The sequence below is a fragment of the Anomaloglossus baeobatrachus genome, chromosome 6 (assembly GCF_048569485.1).
Source record: "Anomaloglossus baeobatrachus isolate aAnoBae1 chromosome 6, aAnoBae1.hap1, whole genome shotgun sequence".
Lineage (NCBI taxonomy): Eukaryota > Metazoa > Chordata > Amphibia > Anura > Aromobatidae > Anomaloglossus > Anomaloglossus baeobatrachus.
The window spans coordinates 354,946,125-354,965,714 of NC_134358.1; the positions used below are offsets into that span (position 1 = coordinate 354,946,125).

At 45.0% G+C, this 19,590-nt stretch overlaps 1 protein-coding gene across 2 annotated transcripts in view; it reads left to right on the forward strand.

Annotated features, from left to right (window-relative positions):
* The window catches only part of SLC12A7 (solute carrier family 12 member 7), a 1,179,416-nt gene that overhangs the window by 674,529 nt on the left and 485,297 nt on the right, over positions 1-19,590 (forward strand). For both annotated transcript variants that reach the window (XM_075315005.1, XM_075315006.1), the window contains exon 10: positions 13,981-14,079. In XM_075315005.1, coding sequence (XP_075171120.1) covers positions 13,981-14,079 — 99 coding nt within the window. The remainder of the gene's footprint in view (positions 1-13,980; positions 14,080-19,590) is intronic.

A 19,590-nucleotide genomic window follows, 5' to 3' on the forward strand; every position in this document is an offset into this window, starting at 1 on the left:
TTTTGGACCCAGGTAACTATGAAGGTTGCGCCAGTTCATCAGGAAGATTGTAAATTTTTAGTATTATACAACTTGCACGATATTTTGGTACTGGGATTCCCTTAGTTGCAAACCCGTAATCCAGTTCTAGATTGGAGATCCTTGTCTGTGGTTAGTTGGGATTGTCAATGTGTGCATAATGATCTTTGTGTATTGTCTACTTCCCCTCCGCTACATGATGTGCCTGAATATTTGTCAGATTTTCTTGACGTGTTTAATGAGACTGGTTCTGATTCTTTGCCCCCCCCACAGGGAGTGTGATTGTGCCATTGAATTAGTGCTAGGTTGCAAATTTCCTAAGGGACGGATCTGCAATCTATCTGTTCCCGAACATGATGCTATGAGAACCTATATTAAGGAGTCATTGGAGAAACGTCATATTGGACCATCCTCGTTAACTATGGCTGCCGTTTTTTTCTTTATGTCCAGTAGGATGGGTTGTTGAGACCTTGTATTGACTATCGTCTCCTTAATAAAATAAAATAAAATTTTGGATTTCCGTTTTAATAGATGAAAACTCCAGTACCTTGTTAAGTGGAAGGGTTATGGTCAGGATGACAATTCTTGGGTCTTTGCTTCTGACATTCACGCTTACAGATTGGTGTGTGACTTCCATTATGCCCATCCTGACAGACCCGGTGGTTCTGTTAAGGGTTCGGTGACCCCTCCTCAAGGAATGGGTACTGTTGTGAATGTCGTCTGTGTGGGTGCTGGTTTGGAGCTCCCTCTGGTGGCCAGGAATGGTAGTAAAGCTGAGTCTGAGTCAGTGACTCAGACAGATGTCGGCGTTAATTGGGAATTAAGGAATTCCTATTGTAGGCAAGCCTGGTGTATATAAGAGAGCACTTTTTGCCTTGCTGGCGCCGGTGATAGTTGAATTTTGCTCAGTCCCTGAACCTGGCTTGAAGTTCTGTCCTGTTTTCATGTACAAGACCTCTGCAGATAAGTTTTCAAGCATTTGCTTTGCTTCCTGGTTTACACCTTTAGGGTGTTTCTTTTTCTTTTCTTTGGAATCTGTTTTCTTGCAGGTGAAAATTTGCTTTTCTAGTTTGGTGAGCATGGGGGTTCCCCCTTTGCTAGCTCTTCTGCAAGAAAAGGGAGATTCTCCCTGTCAAACTTGATTATTTCCACTTTTGTATTTTTTTATGTTCTTTTTGGTATTTTGCTAGAGTACCTGATCTAGTGGAGGTGAGGTCGTTTGACCTCAAGGGCCATTTTTACTATCAGGAGATTGATATTTTTCTGCAGAGTTTTTTGTACTGACCGCAATCAGTTTCCTTTTCTTTCCTTTGTATCTAGGTAGTTGAGCCTCGCCTTTGCCAAATCTATTTTTCCTATCTGTTTATCGTGTTTTCCTACATCACCGTAATCTCTATATGTCGGTGGCTGGCTATTCCTTTGGGGACTTCCCTGAGACATGGTAGATTTCCTCATTTCTATCTGTGAGGTGTAGCTAGTTTCTCCGGCTGTGACGTGGCGTCTAGGTGTTTAGAAACGCTCCACGGCTACTTTTAGTGTAGTCTGATAGTTAGGGGATTGCGGTCAGCTCAGGTTCCAACTACTCTCTTTTTTCTTGGTGTTTTTCTACTAATGGGATTTTTTGTAATCTTCCACGGTTACCGGATCATAACAGTTCAGCTTTGCACTCACTAGGTGTCATGGCAGCGTCGGACTCTATTCACATCACAGAGTCTGACAAAACAACCTGAGATCTCTTAGTTGCTTAGCCTGACTTGGGTGTCTGCTGTTTTAACTTCACTGCTATCCAGTCCAGCAGGAGTTGATTCCTGCTGACTTTGTGAAATGCTGTTAGGAACTCAGGCTGCTTTGACCACTCACAGCCGCCTTCACTCTCTATAAGGTACTGGATCCGGTTGCTACTCGCCGGATATAGATTAGCGTTGCTTCATCAATGTTCTAGAGCCTGGTGATCTGTCTTGTGCTTTCCTGTGTGGTGTGGAAATATGTCTGTTGTTAGTTTATTTCCTCCCTGTGTTTTTATTTCCTCCTGGGTTTGTATTGTCTCTCTGTTGTATCTGATTGCAGTTTGCATATGTTTTGATTCTTCCTTTGTGTGTGGTGTTTGTGAGTTTAGCTTCTCTGGTCCCAGCCCCCTCCTGGGGTTGGGGAGAGGGGGTGTTAGATCAGGGTTTGGACAAGAGTTAGGGTCACACTGGCAGCCAGACCTGACTACCATCAAGCCTACCTCTGGGATAAAGGACAGCATAGGGTCCTTAGTAGAGTTGAGCGCGGTTCGTGGTTCGTGGTTCTCCAGTTCGCGGCTCGAGTGATTTTGGGGCATGTTCTAGATCGAACTAGAACTCGAGCTTTTTGCAAAAGCTCGATAGTTCTAGATACGTTCGAGAACGGTTCTAGCAGCAAAAAGCAGGGCTTTTTACAGCTACAGTGAGCAGGAGCCATCGCTGGCAGCCTGTCACAAGCTGGTAACCAAGATAAACATCGGGTATCCAAGCAAAGCGCTTTGGTTAGTAACCCGATGTTTATCTTAGTTACGTGCAGGAAGCCCACACTTTCCCGCTCAGCTCGCTCCGCCCCCTCCTGCCCACGGCATGTACACATACATACACAAACACACACACACACATCCACCACCCCCCCCCCCCCGCCCGCCCGCCCGCCCGCTCGCTCGCTCGCTCGCTCGCCTTACCTGCGGTGATGAAGTCCCGCCATCCCGACCTCAGCGCTGTCACTGTCCTCCATGGCCGCCGCTTGTCACATCACCTATCGCTTCCGACCCGAGACTGACTAGCGGTGACGTCACGGACCTCTCGCGATACTTGGTGTGAAGCCGGTCATTGACCTCAGTGACAGGGGCTGTCAGTGTGCTGGAGATCAGCGCAGGTAATGTACCTCGCTGACAGCAGCACTTGCCACCCCCCTGCAGTGACCTGGGCTGACCCATTGATGTTAGCTCAGGTCACTGCACTGCTCTCCCAGTCAATGGGGAACATCCTGCTCTTCATTGACTGGGACAGTGTGGGTCGTCATGGCAACCCCTTGGATTACACCAGACCTGGATTTGTTTTTCAATCTAATAAATTGGTTAAAGAGGGAATGTTTTGGGGAGTGTTTTTTCAAATAAAAATGTGTTTGTCGTCTATTTTTTTTTATTACTGACTGGGTTGGTGATGTCGGGTATCTGATAGACGCCTGACCTCACCAACCCCAGGGCTTGATGCCAGGTGACATTACACATCTGGTATTAACCCCAAATATTACCCCGTTTGCCACCGCACCAGGGCGCGGGATGAGCTGGGGCGAAGCACCAGGATTGGCGCATCTAATGGATGCGCCACTTCTGGGGCGGCTGCGGCCTGCTATTTTTAGGCTGGGGAGATTCCAATAACCATGGACCTCCCTAGTCTGAGAATATCAGGCCCCAGCTGTCTGCTTTACCTTGGCTGGTGATCCAATTTTGGGGGACCCCTACGTGTTTTTTTTTTTAATTATTTATTTAATTTAAAATAACAGCGTGGGGTGCCCTCAGTTTTGGATTACCAGCCAAGGTGAGGTTGCCAGCTGTGGTCTGCAGGCTGCAGCCGTCTGCTTTACCCTAGCTGGCTACAAAACTAGGGGGAACCCTATGTCATTTTTTTTTTCATTTTTTTGGCTAAATACAAAGCTAAGCACCCCTTAGTGCCACATGAAAGGTACCAAAGGGTGTTCCACTTTTTCTCCATTTTTTTCTCCACTTTTTCTCCACTTTTTCTCCACTTTTTCTCCACTTTTTCTCCATTTTTTTCTCCACTTTTTCTCCACTTTTTCTCCACTTTTTTCTCCACTTTTTCTCCTCTTATGCTCCACTTTTTCTCCTCTTAATCTCCACTTTTTCTCCACTTTTTCTCCACTTTTTCTCCACTTTTTCTCCACTTTTTTCTCCACTTTTTCTCCTCTTATGCTCCACTTTTTCTCCACTTTTTCTCCACTTTTTCTCCACTTTTTCTCCACTTTTTCTCCTCTTATGCTCCACTTTTTCTCCACTTTTTCTCCTCTTAATCTCCACTTTTTCTCCTCTTATGCTCCACTTTTTCTCCACTTTTTTCTCCACTTTTTCTCCACTTTTTCTCCACTTTTTCTCCACTTTTTTCTCCACTTTTTCTCCTCTTATGCTCCACTTTTTCTCCACTTTTTCTCCACTTTTTCTCCACTTTTTCTCCACTTTTTCTCCTCTTATGCTCCACTTTTTCTCCACTTTTTCTCCACTTTTTCTCCACTTTTTCTCCACTTTTTCTCCTCTTATGCTCCACTTTTTCTCCACTTTTTCTCCTCTTAATCTCCACTTTTTCTCCTCTTATGCTCCACTTTTTCTCCACTTTTTCTCCACTTTTTCTCCACTTTTTCTCCACTTTTTCTCCTCTTATGCTCCACTTTTTCTCCACTTTTTTCTCCACTTTTTCTCCACTTTTTCTCCACTTTTTCTCCACTTTTTCTCCTCTTATGCTCCACTTTTTCTCCACTTTTTCTCCTCTTAATCTCCACTTTTTCTCCTCTTATGCTCCACTTTTTCTCCTCTTAATCTCCACTTTTTCTCCTCTTATGCTCCACTTTTTCTCCACTTTTTTCTCCACTTTTTCTCCTCTTATGCTCCACTTTTTCTCCACTTTTTTCTCCACTTTTTCTCCTCTTATGCTCCACTTTTTCTCCACTTTTTCTCCACTTTTTCTCCTCTTATGCTCCACTTTTTCTCCACTTTTTCTCCACTTTTTTCTCCACTTTTTCTCCTCTTATGCTCCACTTTTTCTCCACTTTTTCTCCACTTTTTCTCCACTTTTTCTCCTCTTATGCTCCACTTTTTCTCCACTTTTTCTCCACTTTTTTCTCCACTTTTTCTCCTCTTATGCTCCACTTTTTCTCCACTTTTTCTCCACTTTTTCTCCACTTTTTCTCCACTTTTTCTCCACTTTTTCTCCTCTTATGCTCCACTTTTTCTCCACTTTTTCTCCACTTTTTTCTCCACTTTTTCTCCTCTTATGCTCCACTTTTTCTCCACTTTTTCTCCACTTTTTCTCCACTTTTTCTCCTCTTATGCTCCACTTTTTCTCCACTTTTTCTTCACTTTTTTCTCCACTTTTTCTCCTCTTATGCTCCACTTTTTCTCCACTTTTTTCTCCACTTTTTCTCCACTTTTTCTCCTCTTATGTTCCACTTATTCTCCACTTTTTCTCCACTTTTTCTCTACTTTTTCTATGGTCGGTCTACCCATTAGCTCTGCCATGCATAGTGTAGCTCTACACCTACTGCACATGTTACTTTATGATTGACATCTCTTTCGTACCAGAGCTGTCTAAGTCTACTCTGACCCCATATTTGTCATTACTATATTGTCCTTGTACTGTATTATGACATTTGTATCATGTGTTTCATTTCTTGCTGTGTTGCAATTTTTTTGCTGCATCCCAATTGTACCTCTACATTGTTCGAGTTTATGTTATTGTTCTCTCACTCTTATGTGATACTGATTATTGTCATTTTTCATGATTACATGCAGATAAGTCCAATCTGACGAAGGCTCAGGCCGAAACGTCATTTGTAACTTGTTTTGGACAAAAACATATATGCTTATGAAAAAATTTTTTTCTTAATACGGACCAATAAAGAGTGATTTTGCATTACTATCCATTGTGACTTACTGACTTAGTCTGGGAGATATAGAGTGCCGAGGTTACTCACTAATTTTATCTATTATTACCTCTGAGCACCTATATACCAGTGAGCAGAGCTTCCTCTACAGTAGTTCTCCTGATTAGGCATGCCCTTACCTCATGAGCAGGGCATTGCAGCTTTGGTAGCAACCATTACGACATGGACTCTGCTGCTGTGGACCCGGGGAGAGTGAGTGCAGATTCATTGCACCCACACTCCTCACATGAAGGGTCCGCACTCCTAGAAAATGGGGGATACGTTCCCTGAGTGTCTCCCCCCCATATTCTAGACGGTCCAGAGTCGTCGTGGGACCCCTTTATTTTTTTTCTTACAATAAATTGGTGAAAGAGGAAATGTTTTGGGGACTGTTTTTTCAAATAAATTTCTTTTGTCGATTTTTTGTTTTAGTTAGTACTGACAGTTTATGATGTTGGGTATCTAATAGACGCCATGACATCACAAACTGCTGGGCTTGATCTCAGGTGACTTTACAGCTAGTATCAACCCGATTTATTACCCCGTTTGCCACTGCACCAGGGCACGGGATGAGCTGGGGTGAAGCGCCAGGATTGGCGCATCTAGTGGATGCGCCACGTCTGGGGTGCCTGCGGCCTGCTATTTTTAGGCTGTGAAGGCCCAATAACTATGGACCTTCCCACCCTGAGAATACCAGACCACAGCTGTCCGCTTTACCTTGGCTGGTGATCCAATTTGGGGGGTCCCCTACTTTTATTGTGTAATTATTAATATTTATAAAATAATTATAAAAAAGAGCCTCCACATTGGATCCCCAACCACGGTAAAGCTGCCAGCTGTGGTTTTCAGGCTACAGCCGTCTGCTTTACCCTAGCTGGCTATCAAAAATGGGGGGACCCAACGTAATTTTTTTTTTTTAACTATTTTTTAAATAGAAAAAATTAATGCGCTTCCCTGTATTTTAATTGCCAACCAAGGTAACGGCAGGCAGATGGGGGTGGCAACCCATAGCTGTCTGCTTTATCTGCGCTGAGAATCAAAAATACCGCGGAGCGCTACGTCATTTTTTTAAAGATTTATTTTTACAGCACTGTGATGTCCAGCAATCAAAATACAGGGAAGCCCATTTTATTTTTAGTTATTTAAATAAATAATTAAAAAAAATATATGTTAGCTCCCACTGCATTTTTTGTATTGCTAGCTAAGGGTAATCCAAGCAGCTACTGGCTGCTAACCCCCACTGCTTGGTGTTACCTTCACTGGCAATGGAAAATCCAGGGAAGCATTTTTTTTTTTTTTTTTGCCAAAAAGCTACAAAAAAAGGACGTGAGCTTCGCCATATTTTTGTATGCTAGCCAGGTATAGCAGGCAGGTGCTGGAAGAGTTGGATACAGCGCCAGAAGATGGCGCTTCTATGAAAATGCCATTTTCTGAGGTGGCTGCAGACTGCAATTCGCAGCAGTGGGGCCCAGAAAGCTCAGGCCAACCGGTGGTGCGGATTCCAATCCACAGCTGCCTAGTTGTACCTGGCTGGACACAAAAATGGGGCAAAGCCTACGTCATTTGTTTTCTAATTATTTCATGAAATTCATGAAATAATAAAAAAAGGGCTTCCCTTTATTTTTGGTTCCCAGCCGGGTACAAATAGGCAACTGGGGGTTGGGGGCAGCCGTACCTGCCTGCTGTACCTGGCTAGCATACAAAAATATGGCGAAGCCACATAATTTTTTCAGGGGGCAAAAAACTTCTGCATACAGTCCTGGATGGAGTATGCTGAGCCTTGTAGTTCTGCAGCTGCTGTCTGTCTGTATGGAGAAGAGCAGACAGCAGCTGCAGAACTACAAGGCTCAGCATACAAAATGACGTGGGCTTCGCCATATTTTTGTATGCTAGCCAGGTACAGCTGGCAGCCACGGGCTGCCTCCAACCCCCAGTTGCCTATTTGTACCCGGCTGGGAACCAAAAATATAGGGAAGCCCGTTTTTTTTAATTATTTCACTTATTTCATGAAATAATTAAAAAACAAATGACGTGGGCTTCGCCCTATTTTTGTGTCCAGCCGGGTACAACTAGGCAGCTGGGGATTGGAATCCGCAGCACAGGTTAGCCCGAGGTTTGCGGGCGCCTCTGCTGCGGATTTCAGTCCGCAGCCGTCCCAGAAAATGGCGCTCTCATAGAAGCGCCATCATCTGGCGCTGTATCCAACTCTTCCAACAGCCCTGGAGCCGGGTGGCTTGTTGGGTAATCATGAGTTAATACTGGCTTTGTTTTACCAGCCAGTATTAAGCCAGAGATTCTTAATATCAGGCACGTTTGACCCGGCCATTAAGAATCTCCAATAAAGGGTTAAAAAAAGACACCACACAGAGAAAAAATACTTTAATAGAAATAAATACACAGACACATTAGAGACTCCATCTTTATTACCCCCTGTCAGCCCTCAACGATCCTGCTCTTCTGTCTTCTTTCTTTCTAGTGTAGTAGTAGTGACGATTGTAGTGAGGAAGGATGAGATTCACCAGCTCATCACTTGGGGCTGGGGAACCTCCATCCTAACTACAATGCTCACTACAATCGGGAAGCAGCGTGCAGCCTTCACTCCGTGAAGGCTGGCTGCTAGCGGTAACGCTGACAGACGCGTTACCATAGCAACGGTGCCCTCGGAGCCGCGGTTAGCGGTGACGTCACCGCTAACTGCGTTGCTATGGCAACGGTGATCTCCGTTAATGACCGGCTGTGTCAGCCGGTCCCTAACGGAACGGGGAGTCGACCGTGTGCTAGAGCATGTCGCCGGTACACGGCGATACACATATGTGCACCGTGTACCGGAGAGATGCACTCGCAGGTCCTACATGACGTGTCATAGTCATGTGACCAGTCTGTAGCCAATGAGATAATAGCCACGTGACTGGTCACATGGCTATTTTGACGTCACGATAGGTCCTGCTTCTCTGCTGGCAGTGCAGGTCACCGGGAGGATTCAGCGATCATCGGATGGAATAGCGGCAGGAGACAGAGTGCAGAAGGGATCGCGAGGACCGGTAAGTGTTATGGCAATGTTTATTAACTGTTTGTGTACATTTATAATGCATTTTTATGTGTTTGTGATTGCCTCCCATTATAGCCTATACGTTCGAGTTCGGTTCGTCGAACGTTCGACGAACCGAACTCGAACGGGAGCTCCGTTCGGCGAACCGACCTCGAGCCGAACCGCGACCGGTTCGCTCATCTCTAGTCCTTAGTCTGAGAACAAGTTTATGGGTCCATGCTCCAGTTACCCTGACACCCCCGTGACACATACATACAGGGATAAAACAATGTGAAATGCAATTTTCATCCTTAGAGCTGACAACCATTTTCTTCCGGTCCACTAAAATCACCAACATCACAACAACCAGACCAAAGTAATCCTACTTTAAAAAAAATAAAATGCAAAAATGTTGGTACCTTTTGAAGAACAATGCAACTCGTACTTTTGTTTTCTACTCTTAAAGAAGCCTTTTGGAATACATGTATTATTTTTCTGTATTGGGTTTTCAATAAAATTAAAAAAAAATCAACAACCTGCTGACCTATTCCCGTTAACTTGTAGTTTCACTTTGCCTCACATTGAGCCAAACGATGAGATACATCTTCCCCCAATATTTTACACATACAATCAATGCTGCTGATCTATATATATATAATTGCCTTATTCTGTCTGTCTGTCTGTCTTGCTCCAAAATTGTGTCCTTACGGTAACAACCAGTGGATTAGCCGCTGGGCTCAGCATGACACCGCCCCCCCGCACGGATTGGCCGCTCGGCTCGACCTAGCCCCGCCCCCCCACGGATTGGCCGCTCGCCCCGGCCCCCTGCACGCATTGGACGCTTGGCCAGGCCCCGCCCCCTCACACATTGGATACCCGCCCCCCCACACGCATTCCCCGAACCCACACGGAGACGGACTCCCACCCAGGTGACTGCTGCAGCCCCGGAAGCCCACACCGCAAGACAAAGTGGAGAAAAGCCACTAGCTTACCCCGCCTCCTGACACATGTGTGCTGGAGCCGGCGTAGGCTGGTATCCATAGTACACATTGGGTAACTATAGAAACCGCTTTCCTTAGTTACCGATGTGTAAGATGGTTACTAGCTTACCTCAGCTCCCGGCACACGTCAGCACTGTCACTTTCTTTTCTCCACTTTGTCGGATCCGGAGCGCTCCCGTGCACTGTGTACACTACAGTTGCTGCGCGACAAGCTCTGATCACATGTTGTCATGCAACCAGGAAGTTGCGGCGCAGCCACTGTCCTGTACACAGTGTGCGGCTGCTTTCAGATGTCCGTGTCACACACAGCACACATGCATGTATACACACACACACATAGTAGACACACATGGATACACCGATGCATACACACATAGCACACATGCATGTATACACACACACTGAGCACATATACACACATAGCAGACACACATGGATACACCGGGCACATACACACAGCGCACATGCATGTATATACACACACACAGCAGACATACATGGATACACCGAGCGCATACACACAGCGCACATGCATGTATACACACACACACTGAGCACATATACACACATAGCAGACACACATAGATACACCGAGTGCATACACACATAGCGCACATGCATGTATATACACACACACACAGCAGACACACATGGATACACCAAGCGCATACACACAGCGCACATGCATGTATATACACACACACACACTGAGCACATATACACACATAGCAGACACACAGATACACCGAGCACATACACGCATAGCGCACATGCATGTATACACACACTCAGCACATATACACACATAGCAGACACACATAGATACACCAAGCGCATATACACATAGTGCACATGCATGTATACACACACACTGAGCACATATACACACATAGCAGACACACATGGATACACCGAGCGCATACACACAGCGCACATGCATGTATACACACACACACACACACTGAGCACATATACACACATAGCAGACACACATAGATACACCGAGCGCATACACACATAGCGCACATGCATGTATACACACGCACACTGAGCACATATACACACAGCAGACACACATAGATACACCGAGCGCATACACACATAGTGCACATGCATGTATACACACACACTGAGCACATATACACACATAGCAGACACACAGATACACCGGGCGCATACAAACACAGCGCACATGCATGTATATACACACACACAGCAGACACACATAGATACACCGAGCGCATACACACAGCGCACATGCATGTATACACACATGCACATATACACACATAGCAGACACACATGGATACACCGAGCGCATACACACAGCGCACATGCATGTATACACACACACACACACACACTGAGCACATATACACACATAGCAGACACACATAGATACACCGAGCACATACACACATAGCGCACATGCATGTATACACACACACACACAGCAGGCACACATGTATACACCGAGCGCATACACACAGCGCACATGCATGTATACACACACACACACTGAGCACATATACACACATAGATACACCGAGCGCATACACACATAGCGCACATGCATGTATACACACACACACAGCAGACACATGGATACACCGAGCGCATACACACATAGCGCACATGCATGTACACACACACATACTCTGCTGTACACCCAGCGATGCAGTCCCCGGCACTGAAGTCCCCAGCGCTGTTCCCGCTTCCAGCTCCTCAGGGCTGAATATTCAGTGAGTATAATGAGCGGCGATAAGGAGCGGTAGGCAGCATAGCCGGAGACGGCATCGCTGGAGAGAAGTAAATATAGAAAATATTTTTATTAAAAAGACCCATATTTTCTATGGTATGTTTTACACTGATGTTGCACAGATCACATCAGTGTGCGATCCGTGTGACATCCGTGCTGCCGAAGATACCTGCGTGTGTGCGTGCGAGGTCATGAAAAGTCACACGGTCCGTGTGCAAACATGGACGTGTGAGGCACACCATAGAATAACATGGGTACGTGTGACATCCGTGTTACAAAACGCATGTCACATGTACCTAAAACACGGACATTTGAAACCAGCCTACAGGAGCGCGCAGGATCCGACAAAGTCGAGAAAAGCCGGATGTGTGAAACCTCTAGCTTACCCCGGCTCCCGGCACACGTGTGCCTGAGCCGGCGTACGCTGGTAACCATGGTACACATCGGGTAACTATAGAAACCGCTTTGCTTAGTTACCCAATGTGTAACATGGTTACTAGCTTACCCCGACTCTCGGCACACGTGTGCCGGAGCCGGCGTACGCTTTTAACCAGTGTACACATTGGGTAACTATGGAAACCGCTTTGCATAGTTACCCGATGTGTTCCATGGTTACTAGCTTACCCCGGCTCCCTGCCCATTCAGATCGTTGGTCTCCCACTGTCAAACACGCCGATGCATGCTGCACAGCAGGAGACCAACAAGCAAAAAATAAACCAGCACTGTCGCTTTGCATAGTTACCCAATGTGTACTATGGTTATCAGCTTACCGACGTACGCTGGTAACAAATGGTACACAATCCTGTAACTATGGAAAGTGCTTTCGTTAGTTACCCAATGTGTACCATGGTTACCACCTTATCCCCGGCTCCCGGCACATGTGTGCTTGAGCCGGCGTACGCTGGTAACCATGGTACACATCGGGTAACTAAGCAAAGCGCTTTCATAGTTACCCGATTGTGTAACATGGTTACCAATGTACGCTGGCTCCCTGCCCATTCAGATCGTTGGTCTCCCACTGTCAAACACGCCGATGCGTGCTGCACAGCAGGAGACCAACGAGCAAAAAATAAACCAGCACTGTCGCTTTGCATAGTTACCCAATGTGTATCATGGTTATCAGCTTACCGACGTACGCTGGTAACAAATGGTACACAATCCTGTAACTATGGAAAGCGCTTTCGTTAGTTACACAATGTGTACCATGGTTACCACCTTAATCCCGGCACATGTGTGCTTGAGCCGGCGTACGCTGGTAACCATGGTACACATCGGGTAACTAAGCAAAGTGCTTTGCATAGTTACCCGATTGTGTAACATGGTTACCAGTGTACGCCGGCTCCCTGCCCATTCAGATCGATGGTCTCCCACTGTCAAACATGCCGATGCGTGCTGCACAGCAGGAGACCAACGAGCAAAAAATGAACCATCATTATTCAAGACTTGCTGATTATATTATTATTCAATCTGCTAACCTACATATACATTCTAGACTACCCGATACGTTAGAATCGGGCCACCTTCTAGTCTTTATTAAAGATGGATTGCTAGAATGATATAATGTGAAATGTCTTGGAATGTGTTTCAAGAATGTAAGGAATTTCTCCTTGCTTCTAGAGATAATGATGAGCAGGAGAGCGAGGAGAGTACCTTCAAAGACAGCAGAGAAAATAGCGAGCAGAACCAATACTCTTGGAACTGAAGGAGCATGGAGCTCTACAAAATACATAGTGCTACTCGCTGTAAGGGCTTATGCGCACGGAACTGAATAATATTCTGCAGTGATTTGACAGCACATGTGCGCTTCAAATCGCTGCAGAAAGACTGCATAATGAATGCAGTTTTTTTTTATAAAGAAAAAGCTGATTTCATGCGCTCGGGATACTGCCTCTCCCATAGACAGAGTGGGAGCTGCATTCAGAATGCAGAAATAATTGACATGCTGCTTTTCTGAACGCATGGATTTGGGTCAAAATTTTAGCACCCAAATCGCTGCGTTCATAAAAGCAACGTGCGCACGTCTCATGCACAATCTTCATAGATTATGCAGGGGACGCAGGACGCATGCATTTACTCTGCAGTGCAATACGCAGCGTAAATGCATGTCAGTACGCAACGTGCGCATGAGCCCTAAGGCTGGAGTCACACTCACGTGTGACTCGCACAAGGATAGCATTGCATTTCTCAGCACGGCCGGCCACTCTCCAGACAGAAGCGTGCAGTTGCATGTATTTCTATGCAGCCTCATGCTTTTGTCTGGAGAGTGGTGCTTTAAAAAACAAAACAAAACAATCTCTGTGAATTTTTGTTAAAGCTATCAGGTTCCCCAGTGGTTCCCATACTTTTCTGAAGGAATAGCCTATCAAACCACATTACTCTTTCTGTCAAAAAGCAATGAAAACCTGTTGGAACTGAAATGCTTTCTTTATTTAATTTTGCTTTTATGCTTGCATTTGCTTTATTTTTACTTCATTTGTTATTTTTGCTATTTTGTGTGTGTTTATTCGCTTTAGGCATCATGGCTGGCTCTAACCGATCTGGAGACTTGAAAGATGCTCAGAAGTCTATCCCATTTGGAACAATTTTGGCCATTGCAACTACATCTTTTATATGTATCTTTTCCAATGCGTTTATTATGTATAATCATGGAACAGAAAAACTATTAGAGTAGCTAAATCAAAATTTCATTTTTCAGATTTCATTCAGCTTTTTTAAGTAAATTTTTTTTTATGTGGCAAGGTTTTTAAATCCTCACTGTATGAACAGACTCAACAGATATGTAGTTTTCAGGTTGAAATCAATAGAAAGTTTATTCAAAGCAAAGGGTACTGGAAGTGTTTTTCATAAACATTGTGAAATAGCATATGCTTTAAAATCATCAGTGTGAACATACCTTGTGAACATCTCTTCTATGTGCATGACCCTCATTCAGACATCAGTTTCTTATACTGTACATGAAAAAATGGGCCAATTTCGATCAGAGTGCAGGATCGTTTTCATCAGTGTCCGTTTTTGGGTATGTGCATCAATTGTGTTTTTGTTTAGTTTTTCCACCCAGATTTGGTGTAGAAAATATGCATTGTTTTACAGCATCAGCAAAGCGAATGAGATTTCTGAAATCACATTTTCATGTTACTTATTTTAACCATATGGATTCAAATCTGCAGCAGGTCAATTCTTGCTGCATAGTTCACCCATACTGAGTGGGATGAAATACTCAACAAAAAGAAAGTAAAAATGTATATAAAAACCCAAAACATTTTAGACGTCAATTTTCCTCTCAGCATTCTTGTTTTTGCAGCAGAAAAATCTGCTGCAAAAACAAAGTGTGCACGTATTCCAGTAGCAATGTAGATGGGATTTGTTAAAATCTCATCTACAAGTTGCATAAAGTCCGTTGGGAAACCACAAAGATATTTTATAGTGAATCTGTGGGTAAGATCAACCCTCCTAAACCTTCAATTGGAGGCACATAGGTCACAGGAAGCTGAATAAAATGATACCTTGATATCTGCAATCCAATGTTTTATTCTAGAAAGATCCATGTTTTATTCTAGAAAGATGTTTTTCTTATATGTAAATGAGCTGTTCCAAACTGTGGGCAAGACAGATCTGGCGTTACCAGTGTGATGGCCGCTCTCTGCTCTGTCTGCAGAGCTGTGTGTGATTATAAGTGCACATCTGCGGGTCCTCTAAGATTCAGCCTCCAGCTCACAGACAGACACTGTAACTGTAGTGTTGCAATACAGCAGAGCTGTGAGAGATACAGTTGCTAATTTGTTTGTAAGAAAAAAAAGTTCAGTTTTAGGCTATGTGCGCACGTTGCGTACTGTCACTGCAGAAATTTCTGCATCGATTTGAACAGCACACGTGTGCTTCAAAACGCGGCAGAAACAGTCTGTAATGAAAAAAAAAAAAGCCGATTCCATGCGCTCTGACTGCAGCCCCTCCCATAGACAGGGCGGGGGCTACAGGCAAAGCGCAGGAAAGAAGTGACATGACTTCTAAGACAGGGCGGGGGCAGCAGCCAAAGCGCTGCGCTCTAATACGTCACGTGCACCCGGCTCCTGCACAATCTCCATAGATTATGCTGGGGACGCAGGACGCATGCAGTTACGCTGCGTTGCAGATCGCAGCATAACTGCATGCAATTACGCAACGTGCGCACATAGCCTTACTGTTGTGTGATAGTTACATGTCCACCACTGGTAACGCCTCCTTTTATTAAAAGTAATGCAGGTCTGTGTCCCAGGCCTAAAACATACTTCCGCAAAAAAAAACGTCCGTGTGACACGGTCCGTTTTTTGGGTCCGTGTTCCGTTTTTTCGGGCGTTTCTCCGGTACGTATGGCATCCGTGTGATGGCGTATGCGAGCCGTGTGTACGTGTAAAATGTCCGTGTTTGTGTGCAAAATGCCCGTGTATGTGTACGTGGAATGTCCGTTTGTGTGTTGCACAATGTCGTGGATACATGTCGGCTGACAGCAGACAGAGTTGCGCGATGAGAATGAACTCGGGTGAACTTCACCCGACTTCATTGTCATGCTGCGGCTCTGTCTGTGTGCCGCATACTGATTAGCGGTCACCTGTGAATTATTCACCAGTGACCGCTAATCCCCCGAGTGACTGAAGTTAGCAGCCCTCTCTCATACTTACCGCTCCCCGATCACCAGCGCTGTGAGGAACAGCTGTGCAGAGAATACGCGGCAACAATTACTTTGAATATGCCGGCCGCTCATTAATCAATCTCGTATCCCCTGCTTTCCCCACCCACCGGCGCCTATGATTGGTTGCAGTCAGACACGCCCCCCACGCTGAGTGACAGCTGTCTCAGTGCACCCAATCACAGCAGCCGGTGGGCGTGTCTATACTGTGCAGGAAAATAAATAAATAAATAATTTAAAAAAACGGCGTGTGGTCCCCCCCCATTTTAATACCAGCCAGATAAAGCCATACGGCTGAAGGCTGGTATTCTCAGGATGGGGAGCCCCACGTTATGGGGAGCCCCCCAGCCTAACAATATCAGTCAGCAGCCGCCCAGAATTGCCGCATACATTGAATGCGGTAGTTCCGGAACTGTACCCGGCTCTTCCCGATTTGCCCTGGTGCGTTGGCAAATCGAGGTAATAAGGAGTTATTGGCAGCCCATAGCTGCCAATAAGTCCTAGATTAATCATATCAGGCGTCTCCCCGAGATACCTTCTATGATTAATCTGTGAATTACAGTAAATAAACACACACACACCTAAAGAAATCCTTTATTTGCAATAAAAAACACTAACACATACCCTCATTCACCACTTTATTCAGCCCGAAAAAGCCCTCCATGTCCGGCGTAATCCAGGATGATCCAGCGTTGCTTCCAGCTGTGCTGCATGGAGGTGACCGGAGCTGCAGAAGGGGAAGAAAAAAAACGAGCGCCAATGTAAGTATGACTGAGAACAGCAGAAAAAAAGGTAAGTATACTGAATTTAATTAAAAAAAATAAGATCGCTAGTGTAAAAACGCACACGCACGAAACGTGCTGAACACGGACATACTCCGTGTGCGGTACGTGCAGGCACGGACCCATAGACTAAAGTGGGTCCGTGCCTGCGTGCTGCCGGCCAAAAATGGACATGTTGTCCGTGTAGAAAAGTGCACACACGTACTTACCTCACGGACACACGTTCCGTGCGATTTTACGTGTGTGTGCCATCTACCATTAAATAACATGTGTCTCCGTGTGTACGTGTCTCCGGTACGTGCAAATACGTACCGCACACGTACAAATTAAACGGATGTGTGTTGCGGGTCCCACCCATAGTTTTCAACACGTGATTTACATGTAAGAAAAACATGGATTTTTCTGGAATAAAACATTGGATCTCAAATATCAAGGTATCCTTTTATTCAGAATCTTATGAACTACATGCCAATATAGCTGGCTTACTAAGATCAAATCGCCTAACAGAGAACCTTTTAAGAAAGTTATGACTTGAAAAGTCCAGTATTTTGCTCATATTCTTGCTATGAATATTTTTCAACTCAAAGCTGTATAACTTTGAATACAATTGGTTTGAAGCATATCAGGTGATGTGTATTTGTGTAATGAGGAAAGGGGTAGTCTAAAGCGGGCTTTACACGCTACGACATCGCTAATGCGGAGTCGTTGGGGTCACGGAATTCGTGACGCACATCCGGCCGCATTAGCGATGCCGTTGCGTGTGACATCGATAAGCGATTTTGCATCGTTGCAAAAACGTGCAAAATCGCTAATCGGCGACACGGGGGTCCATTCTCAAATCTCGTTACTGCAGCAGTAACGAGGTTGTTCCTCGTTCCTGCGGCAGCACACATCGCTGCGTGTGATGCCGCAGGAACGAGGAAGCTCCCCTTACCTGCCTCCCGGCCGCTATGCGTAAGGAAGGAGGTGGGCGGGATGTTACGTCCCGCTCATCTCCGCCCCTCCGCTGCTATTGGGCGGCGGTTCAGTGACGTTTCAGTGACGTCGCTGTGACGCCGCACGGACCGCCCCCTTAGAAAGGAGACGGTTCGCCGGTCACAGCGACGTCGCCGGACAGGTAAATATGTGTGACGGCTGTGGGCGATGTTGTGCGGCACGGGCAGCGATATGCCCGTGTCGCGCAACAGATGGGGACGGGTACCCACACTAGCGATATCGGGACCGATATCGCAGTGTGTAAAGTAGCCTTAAGATTATGAACGTGTGCAGAATTGTTAGGCAGCTTGTTTTTCTCAGGAAACATGGGCCAAAAAAAAGAGATTTAGCAAACTTTGAAAAGTAAAAAATTGTCCTTCAGAGGAATGCAGCGTTAATTGCTATGATATTGGGAGGGGTATGATCACAGAACCATCAACATTTTTTGATTCAAAAAGTCAACAGGGTTGCAAAAGATGTGTTGAGAAAAAAGAAGTACATAAACTGCCAAAGATGTGAGAAGAATCAAATATGAAGCAACCTGGAACCCATTCTCATCCAGTGTTGTCATATTCAACAACTGTAATCTCCCTGGAGTTGCTGGAAGTGTAAGATGTTCAGTGCTCAGGGACATGGTCAAGGTAAGGAAGGTTGAATCCTGTCAGTTCTGAACATGAAAAATACACTGTGTGCAGAATTATTAGGCAAGTTGGATTTTAGAGGATTTTTTTATTATTGGTCAACAACTATGTTCTCAATCAACCCAAAAGACTCATAAATATCAAAGCTTAATATTTTTGGAAGTTGGAGTGGTTTTTTTAGATTTGGCTATCTTAGGAGGATATCTGTTTGTGCAGGTAACTATTACTGTGCAGCATTATTAGGCAACTTCATAAAAAACAAATATATTCCCATCTCCTTTGTTTATTTTCCCCACGTAAACCAATATAAGTGTATATGCGCACTAGAAAAAGGATTTTTGTCAAGAAATTTCTTAAGAAATTTCTTGAGAGTGAAGGTTTAGCGCACCTGATTTAAAACACTGCACCCATAATGCACCGAAAAATGCGTGCGTTTTTTCCCCGTTTTGGTGTGTTTTTGGTGTGTTTTTTTGTAGGTTGGTCCCTGCGTTTTTTAATGCTTTAACAGCAATAAATAATATAGATAATAGATAGATAATCGATAGATAGATCGACAGATAGATAGATAATGGATAGAAAGAAAGATGGATAGATGATGATAGTTGCTTGATCGGTTTACGATCAACATTGCGTGCAGCAGCTACCACAGCCTTCCAGACGCTGTTCTGAGAGGTGTACTGTTTTCCCTCCCTGTAGATCTCACATTTTAGGAGGGACCACATGTTCTCTATGGGGTTCAGATCAGGTGAACAAGGAGGCCATGTCATTATTTTTTCATCTTTTAGACCTTTACTGGCCAGCCACGCTGTGGAGTAGTTGGATGCATGTGATAGAGCATTGTCCTGCATGAAAATTATGTTTTTCTTGAACGATACCGACTTCTTCCTGTTCCACTGCTTGAAGAATTTGTCTTCCAGAAACTGGTAGTAGGTCTGGGAGTTGAGCTTCACTTAATCCTCAACCTAAAAAGGTCCTACAAGTTCATCTTTGATGATAGCAGCCCATACCAGTACCCCACCTCCACCTTGCTGATCTTTGATGATACCAGCCCATACCAGTACC